The sequence below is a fragment of the Chinchilla lanigera genome, unplaced genomic scaffold, assembly GCF_000276665.1.
Source record: "Chinchilla lanigera isolate Chin_1 unplaced genomic scaffold, ChiLan1.0 scaffold00008, whole genome shotgun sequence".
Taxonomy (NCBI): Eukaryota; Metazoa; Chordata; class Mammalia; order Rodentia; family Chinchillidae; genus Chinchilla; species Chinchilla lanigera.
The window spans coordinates 29,347,600-29,357,449 of record NW_004955409.1 but is presented as its reverse complement, the minus strand read 5'-3'; the positions used below and the strand labels follow the sequence as shown (position 1 = coordinate 29,357,449).

General features: G+C 38.3%; 1 protein-coding gene across 1 annotated transcript in view; it reads right to left on the bottom strand.

Annotated features, from left to right (window-relative positions):
• The window catches only part of LOC106147667, a gene marked incomplete in the record, with an annotated part of 16,099 nt that extends 15,390 nt beyond the window's left edge, over positions 1-709 (bottom strand). The window contains 1 exon segment of the mRNA XM_013510193.1: positions 1-709. Within this exon segment, the coding sequence (XP_013365647.1) occupies positions 1-113 (113 nt within the window).
• Positions 710-9,850: the final 9,141 nt, after the last annotated feature.

Sequence of the window (9,850 nt, the reverse complement as noted above, 5' to 3'; positions counted from 1 at the left end):
GAGTTCATCCTTGAAGGCAACAACATTGAGCTTGTTTCACATTCAGCTGCTTTGAGCCGGCCAGCTACAACAGTTAAACAAGCACACAGTATGCGAAAACTTGGGGATGGCATCTATGTCCCTGAAACAAGAAGAGCTCAGCGGGCTGATGAGTAACATCTAAGAACTGTCCAACTGTAGAAACAAGATCGAGGATTATTAAGGTCAATCTGTGATATTCTAATGAAGCAACAAAAGACTTCTATTAAAAATATATTGTTTGTGGCCAGGCTCGGTGGCACACAACTGCAATCCTAGCACTCAGGAGGCTGAGGCAGGAGGTTCGCCGTGACTTCGAAGCTACCCAGTTTACACAGTGAGTTTTGTTTGTACGTTCATCAGCTGCTGGACATGGCTTGTTGCCACTTTTTGGCTGTTATGCATAATGCAACTATAAATACGCATGTACTCGTGTTTGTGTACATGTTTTCAGTTCTTTCATACCTAGGAATAGAACTGCTGAGTCATAGTTGTTCAACTTTATGAGCACAGTTTAAAAAAATTGTTTTCCAAAGCAGCTGCATAATTAAATTCTTACCAGCAAAGGTTCTAACACTTTCTAACACTTGTGTCTTTTGACGACAGCCATCCTAGAGAATTGTGGATTTGCATCTCCCCAGTAACCCGTGATACTGAGCATCTGTTCATGTGCTTACTGGCCATTTATATATCTCTGAACAAATGTTTATTGCAGTCCTTTGCCGTTTTAAAATTAAATGATCTCTGCATTGTTGAATTTTAGGGTTTTTGTTTTGTTTTTTGAGACAGGGTCTCACTATGCAGTGCAGGCTGGCCTTGAACTCACTGTGTGGCTCAGGTGGACCTGGAACTTGCAGTGATCCTCCTCAGCCTCCCAGGTGCCGGCATTTCAGACATGGGCCACCGTGCCGGCCAGTGCTGAGTTTTAGGAATTCTAGAGACAAGTCTTCTTCCGTTCTGTGGCGGTTTTCACTGTCTTCATGCTGTCCTTCATTGAAGGACAAAAATCTTGAGTCCAATTTTTTTTCTTTTGTCACATCCAAAGTTATTCAGAGATTTATATCTGTGTTCTATAAGTTTTATAATTTTAGCTTATCTATAATTTTAGTTTACCTGAATATATTTGATGCATTTGGAATTTGCACATGGGATAAGTGTTCAACCTCACTTTTTTTTTGTATGAGACTATCCCAGTCTCAGCACATAACTCGACAATGAATTCTTGCTAAATTGCTTAGCTGAAAACCACTTGAGCAAATGAAAATAATGCTGTACCACATGAGTGGGAATTGCGTTCATGGGCCAGGGATTTAGCTCAGCAGCACAGCACCTGCCTGGCAAGCGTGAGGTCGTGAGTTTGATTTCTGGTACCAAAAAAAAAAAAAAAGAATTGCATTCATTGCAATGCCGGGTTTTAATTTAGGAATTACCGGCATGCACCACCACACCCGGCTGTTTTCCATTTATTTAGTTCTTTTATCTCTCAATGATATTTTGTGATTTTTGCTATATGAGTCTTTTTCTCTTCTTTTTGTTTGAGATAATGTCTCACTATGCAGTGCAGGCTGGCCTTGAACTTGCTTATGTGGACCAGGCTGGCCTTAAACTCATGGCAATCCTCCTGCCTCAGCCTCCTGAGTGCTGAGATTATAGGCATGCAGCACCACACTCAGCTCAGTATATGAGTCTTGTTTGCTTTTTTTTCTTTTTTTAGTCCTAGAAATTCTTCCATGTACACTTGAGAAGGATATATATTCTAGACTTAAGTGGGTGTCTGTAAGGTATAGTTTGTTTATAATACTGTTCAAGTCTTCTCTTTCCTAATTGATTCTTTGCCTAGTTGTGCTATCCATTAATGAATAGTAGAGTATCACAATCCTGAGCTATTATTGTTGAATCATCTATTTTTCCCTCGTTCTTTTAATTTTATTTTTGTTTTTATTTTTGTGGTGCTGGGGTTGAACCTTGGGCCTTATGCATGCTAGGCAAGCACTCTACCACTGAGCTACATCCTCATCTCTCTGCTAATGTATAGATACAGTTGTTATGTCTTTCTGATCTATTAACCCTTTTATCATTATACTGTATCACTCTTTGGCCCTAATAATAATTTTTGTCTTAAAGTCTATTTTGTCTATTAGTATAGCTAATTAACTTCTGTTTGGGGTACTGTTTGAATAGTGAGTTTTTACTTTTCCTCTTATCCTATTTGTTCTTTGAAGCTAAAGTCTGTCTCTAATAAATAGCATATACTTAGATTGAGTGGGGAATAGCTCTGGGAATCAAACTCAGGGCCTTGTGCATGCTAGGTATACGCTCTACCACTGAGATACATCCTTAGCCCAGTTGGATCATTTTTTAATCTATTCTAAAAATTCTTACTTTTGATTAAAGTATTTAGCCCATTTACACTTAATATAATTATTGACAGCATAGGATTTACCTCTGTAATTTTGTTACTTGCTTTTGTGTGTCTTTTACCTGTCTCGTTTCTCTGTTTCTCAGTTATTTTTTCTTTTGTGTTATTTTCTGGTTTACTGTCTTTACTCTATTTTTTATTATATGTTTTGAAGTTTTTTAGTGGTTCTATAGATTACAATTAACATCATAATTTAAAAACAGTCTAGGGCTGGGGATATAGCTCAGCGGCACAAGTGCCTGCCTGGCAAGCGCAAGGTCCTCAGTTCAATTCCCAGTACCAAAGTAAATAAATAAATAAATACAATAAAAACAGTCTAGTTTAGGGCTAGGGGTATAGCTTAGTGATAGAAACATTTTTTCCAATGCCAGGCATGGTGGCACAAGCTTATAATTCCAGCACTTGGGAGGCTAAGGCAGGAAGAGCTCCAAAAACTTAAGGCCAGCCTGGGCTATACATAGTGAGTTTAAGGCCAGCCTAAACTATAAAGTGAAATTCTGTCTCAAAAAACAAAACAAAGCAAAACAAGCAAAAACATTGGCAGTATTGCTTTCCTTTTTGCTATTATTGGCATGCAAATTACATCTTTATACTACATTGTACACCAATCAATACAGTTTTTTTGCTTTATGTAGTTCTCTCCCTTTTTTTTTTTTTCCCGGTACTGGGAATCGAACTCATGGCGTTGCGCTTGCCAGGCAAGTGTTGTACCGCTGAGCTAAATCCCCAGCCCCTGCTTTATGTATTTCTCTTAAAAGAATTTACAAATAAAAATACATTTACATTTTTTATATTTGCCCACATATTTAGCATTGCTCTGTATTAAATAAGTACATATTTGGCTGTTATTCAGATTTTTAAAATATCAAGTTTATATCTGCTGTTTGTTCCAGATATTTTCCCCTGTCAGTAGTTTTTATACTGTAATTATGTAAAGTAATATGGCTTAGTGGGAAGACTAATGGGTTTTGATCAAAAGTCCTAGCATGTACTAATGGCTTTCAGTCCATTGACTGATTTCATAATCTGGACTAAGCCCTTTAGTTACTATCTGGGCTTCAATTTCCTTGGCTCAAAGGTGGAGAGAATAGCATCTGGCAGTGTATACCTGCCAATTTCAAATGTAGTACTTCCCCAACTGTAGGTCCTACTGCAGATTAGAGACCTTCCAATGTAATTCTGGTCTATAAGCTGACATACAGAGAAAAGGTCGAAGCTTTACAGTATTATCAAGAGAAAAGGTCGAAGCTTTACAGTATTATCAAGCTTTACAATAAAGAGAGAAATGTTCAAGAACAAATTTGAAAATATAAAAGCTACTTCAGATGGTCTGTTGCTATTTGTATTACGGTTTATACAAAATCCTTCATCTTGCAAATTGCTTTCTGGGTACATTTCTGTGAAAACAGATATAACTAAAAGAACCTACTCGTGATTGCTCTCAACAATATCATAAATAGCCATTTCTTGGGTACATTTATTTTAAAAGTACAGCTATAATCCACCATAGGGATGAGAAATACCTGATTCTCCAGAGTAGATTTATTTTATTTTATTTATTTATTTATTTTTGTCTTTTTGAGACAGGGTCTCCCTATGTAGTTCAGGCTGGCTTTGAGCTCACTTTGTAGCCCAGGCTGGTCTCGAACTGGCAACAATGATCCTCCTGCCTCAGCCTCCCAAGTGCTGAGATTACAGGTGTGAACCACCATGCCCAGCCAGAGTAGATTTAATATGTTGTCTTACTATCCCATTTTTCTGGGTTCAAGGTCAACACCTCCTGTCAGCTTTTTTTTTTTTTTTTTTTTTTGTCTTTTTGAGACAGGGTCTCATTATGCAGTTCAGGCTGGCCTTGAGCTCTCTTTGTAGCCCAGGCTGGCCTCAAATTCAGAGGGATCCTCCTGCCTCAGCCTCGCGAGTACTGCGATTACAGGCGTGAGCCACCAGGCTCAATGCTGTCAGCTTTTTAAAGGTAGAAATACTCAGCTTGGAAAAATGATTTTAACAAGTCAGATATTAGTTTTTAAGAGATAGAACTACTGTCCTTTAGAATATGCAACCTAAGGAGGATTGCTACAAGTTCGAGGCCATCCTGGGGTACAAGGTGAGTTCAAGGCCAGCCTGAATTACATAGCAAAACCCTATCTCAAAAAGATAAAAAAAAATAGACTATGCAGCCTAGTAATCTATAATGTCTGTTTAGACCATTTTCATTTGTCCCTTTTACAACAAAACAAAACAAAAATGGTAGCTGGGGGGCTGGGGATTTAGCTCAGCGGCACAGCACCTGCTAGGCAGGCGCAACATCGTGAGTTCTATTCCCAGTACCGGAATAAAACAACAACAACAAAAAATGGTAGCTGGGTATGGTGGCACACATCTTAATCTCAGCACTCTGGGTGGTTGAGACAATAGGACCACAAGTTCAAGCCCATCCTGGGCAACTTTGTCTCCAAATAAAGGACTAGGGATGGCACATGTCTGTAATCCCAGCACTGGGGAGGCTAAGGCAGGATTGCCATGAGTGTGAGGCCAGCCTGAACTACACAGCGGTACCCTGCCTCAACCAAAAAAAGGGGATAGGGCTCTTTTCAGTGCAAAGGCCATGAGTTAACTCCCCAGTACCCCCCAGAAACTGGTAAAATGAAATTGAAAATGTTTCTTGTATACTTAAGAGCTAAAGGTGACATTCTCCATCATACACATTTAAAGATTACATTTTAGCAGGAAAACCAGTTTTTCATAGAATAACAAGGTAGTTGTTGGTTATTCACTGTTCAGAAGACTTTTTTTATTTTATTGGTCCATTTTATATATACATAATAATAGCATTCATCATAGGGAGTTTGTACTTGTATATATTTTGCTAGTTCTTTCTTTCCCATTCCTCTTCCCTCCCTTTAACCCCTTTCCCCCTCTTTATTTACAAAAGCTTTGTTCCCATTTTTTCCCTTTATTATTTTTTTTCCTTGTCCCAGAAGGTAAGTTTTGGTCTTTTGCTCCTGTCCAGTCTGGAAATACCCTCAACTCAGGTGTTGTTGGTTAATGAGGTTCTGACCACCAAAATTCCTGAATATTAATAAACAAGCAAGTCGGAGAGATGACCTGGTAAGTATGTGACTGGTATGACTCAAATTTTCTGTGCAGTGATATTCTTTGTAAGGAATTCTCTTTGTCCTGCTCAGTCTTGAGGAAAGGTAGCTAGATGAACTATACTGTAATGTTTGTAGCCATTGCATTATTTTCCATGTGAGGCCTTGCCTACCGTGAGTAAGGCCCTGGGTTCGATCACCAACACTGTGAAAAACAAAACAAAAATTTTTTTTCTTATAGTCCTACTTTATGAGTGGGTGGCCAGCCTTTGCTTTATACTCTTTCAGCTATTTATTTATTTATTTATTTATTTATTTTTTGGTTTTTCTCCGGTACCGGGAACCGAACTCACGACCTTGTGCTTGCCAGGCAGGCGCTTTGCCACTGAGCTAAATCCCCAGCCCCTCTTTCAGCTATTTAAAAATATTCTTAGGAAAAAAAAATTTTTTTCTTAGGGCTGATGATATAGCTCAGCAGCACAGGGCCTGCCTGACAAGCACAAAGTCCTGAGTTCAATTTCCAGTACCAAAGAGTGAAAATAAAAAAAATATTCTTTGTAGGCTGGGATTGTAGAACAGTGCTATCTTTGAGGACCTGGGTTTGATACCAAGCACTGAAGAAATTAATAAATGGATAAAAATAAATCCTTCGTAGCAAATAAAAATGAAACATTTTGCTCTTGTTTCACACTAAAAAGAAGCTTTAGACAGATAGTCTGACTTGTTTTCTTTAGCTAGAACAACTTCTGTCCTTTCAATAGTAGCCTGAAATCATTAGTAAGCAAAATTTACATGAAGCTTTTATATTCATGTTACTATACTATCATACTCAGATGGTAATTAGCTTCAGTAAATGGACCAAACTGTGTGTTAAATATTCTCACAGACTATAAGATCTGAATGAGAGAATAGTTGTTTCTGAAACAAGCAATAAGGGTTTTCCTTCCTCTGTCTCCCCCTAGGCTGGGCGTAGCTGCTATAGGGTTTTTGTTTTGTTTTTTGACTACTGGGGATTGAGCCCAGGGTATTGAATATTCTAATAACCAAGTACTCTGCCACAGAGCTACATCCCAAACCTTTTTTATTCAGACAGGGTCTCACTAAGTTGCCCAGGCTGGACTGGGACTCCTGCCTCGGCCTCCTACATAGCAGGGATTATAGGTGTGGGCTACTATACCCAGCAGCTGCAGGGTTTTCTCACTTTGCTTTGTTTTAAGCCAACTTTCAGTCTCAAGAACCAAACCATAGAACCTACTTTTCATAATATTGTCATCAATTAAATACATTCTAAACTGTCATATTAGTGAAATTACAGCAAAATTTTTATAATAGGACAGTTGCTTTTCCCCATCTGACCTATTTTAGTCACTGAAAAAATGTACTTGCTTCAGCCAGATGTGCTTGTTACTAATGGATTGAAAGAAACATATTAATTAGCTCGTTCTAGTTCTTAAATTCTAAATCTTAAATTAGGTTTATTTGAAGTTACAACCCATAAGTCCAGCTCTTCATTTCTTTCATAAATAAGGCAAAAAGTGGTTACAAGTTTGTAACCTCATCTGCTGCTGATTCTTCCTGGTAGGTCTTCCCGTACCCCTCCACCCCTCCTCAGTGTTACACAGTATTAGGGAGCCAGGAACATAATGTCAAAGTCTTTCCAAGGCAATGGATGACGTTTACACGCCTAAGCTGCTGGCACCCACAGGCTGACTGGGGTCAAATGTAAACCATGGCGTTTATCATTCCCCGGCAAGCATATTGTGCAACGGGTAGCCATGGGCACTGTGTGAAAGGTTGCCTAACAAGCCACCCGACTTTGGGATTAGTCAGCTCCTGGCTGTGAGATGTGTGTGACCAAGATACTGGAGGTTGTGCGTGATGGAAAGGCAGGCTGGCTAATGACAGGAACCAAAAGGGGAGGAAACTTCTTGGCAAACACTTGACTCTGACTTAGCACCAGGCATTTGATCTCTGAGGTGCAGGGACAGAAACTCCCGACAAACATTTGCTGACTTTTTGTTGTTTCCTATGAAAACTTTCTTCCGCATAAAACTTCAGGAGCCAGTGCAGTTTCTGGCCATGTTAATTTGTAGTGGAACCAAAATACACTATCTGAAAAAAACTATTTTATTTTGGTAATAAAATTTTTAATTATTAAAAACAGTACAACCATACTATAGAAAAGTAGAAAAACAAAAACATAACCCTTTTTCTTAAAAAACAACTATATTGGGGCCGGGGATATAGCTCAGTGGCACAAGCACCTGCCTGGCAAGCACAGGGTCCTGAGTTTGATGCCAGGTATCAAAAAAAAAAAAAACCAACTACATTATGAGAACATATATTCTTATTCTTTGAACTTTTCTTACATGGTTGTACACAAATGGTTGTATTTGTCACACTATTGGGAGATCATTTATAAGATTTTTTTTCCCATAGTGCTACCTAACCATATTTTAAACTACTAAATAATATTTCATTAAGCATGTATTTGAACTAATGTTCACTTTAATTAATAGATTGATTAATTTGTTTATTTTTTTGCATTGCTAAGGATTAAACCTAGGGCCTTATACATACTAGACAAGTGCTCTACCATATCCCCAGACATTAATATTTGTTCTAATTATTGCAACAAATAGGCTATTTCTATTTTATGTTATGATTAACAGCACTAATGTGAACATAACTTGAAATATATCTGCTTTTAGAATTTTTAAATTTCAGGTGATTTATATCAAATATAAAGCTCATATAACACTTCTATAAACAGCTTACAAAGAATAATAATAAATGAGAATCTAGTTCTTTTTCTTTTTTTTTGTTTATTTGTTTTTGTTTTTATTTTTGTTTTTGAGACAAGATCTCACTATGTAGTGCAGGCTGACTTTAAAGCCCCACGCTGGCCTTGAACTTATAGCAATCTTTTTTTGTTTTTTTTTGGTTTTGGTTTTGGTTTTGGTTTTGGTTTTGGTTTTGAGACAGGGTCTCACTATGTAGTACACACTGGCCTTGAACTCCCTTGTATCTCAGGCTGGCCTCAACTCACAGCAATCCTCCTGTGTCAGCCTCCCAAGTGCTGCAATTAAGGTCTGCACCACCATTTTTGGCTCCAAATATTCATTTCTAATTTTTTTGAGCTTACTGTTACTATTTTATCTGAATACCAAGCACCTTAGAACATAAAATAGAACTGTTATTTTCTAACAACCATGGATATTCTTTTTTTTTTTTTTCTGGTACCAGGAATCAAACTCATGACCTTGTGCTTGCCAGGCAGGTGTTATGCCGCTGAGCTAAGTCCCCAGCCCCCAACCATGGATATTCTAATAGTTGGCCTTCACATCACAAGTAAAACCTACAAATGTTTTAACCAGCTGCATCAGAGTCAGGAAAGATACTTAGTAAACTTGGAAATTCTCAGACCCCACTTGAGGCAGTAAATTAGATTCTCTGGGTGTGGGCCCAAGAATCTGCAACTTAATAAGTACCCCAGATAACTTTTTGATATCCTAAATTTGAGAGGCACTATGCTACACCAGGGATAAATGCCTGGGAGAGAAGTGGTACAGCAAAATTCCTGTATTTTCCAGTGTTTGTGTTTATTCAGTACTGAGGTGTAGGGTGGGTGTCCACTTAGGATCCTCCATATAGAACTCACTGTGATGTGTTTTGCTAGATGAGAATAGAAAGACCCAGTTTTTCCTTTTCTTTCTTTCTTTCTTTTTTTTTGAGACAGGATTTCACTATGTAGTTCAAGGCTGGCCTTAAACTCACTATGTAGCCCAGGCTGGCCTTTAACTCCCTGTGATCCTCCTGCCTCAACCTCTCAAGTGCTGGGATTGTAGGCCTGCACCACTACACCCAGCAAGACCCAGCTCTTTACCACACTACTACTTTAAAATATTATTATCAGGGGAAGAAGTCACTTACTCAGAGTGGGGTCTAGGAGTACCTTAATTATTTATGTCTAATTAGTGGTAGATTTTCATTTACTATGAGACAAGATAAAATAACTAGATACAAGATGGGTGCAAGTAAAGGCATTTTGTGTGACACAAAGACTAGGGCTCGGTTAGTTTTTGCTAAGCATAATCTCTTTTCCATTTTAAGTAGGGCACTTGTGTGCAATCTTGCCATAGTGTTTGAAATTGTCCTGCACGCAACCATTGGCCTGCATAGCACTGGTTACACAGTAATCATCTCTGAAGCAGGAATCACCAAGCCTAGAGGAACTTCTATTAAGAAGAGTTCGGTTCCCGGTACCAGAGAAAAAAAAAAAAAAAAAAAAAAAAAGAGAAATGGGAAAGATGGATGGTTA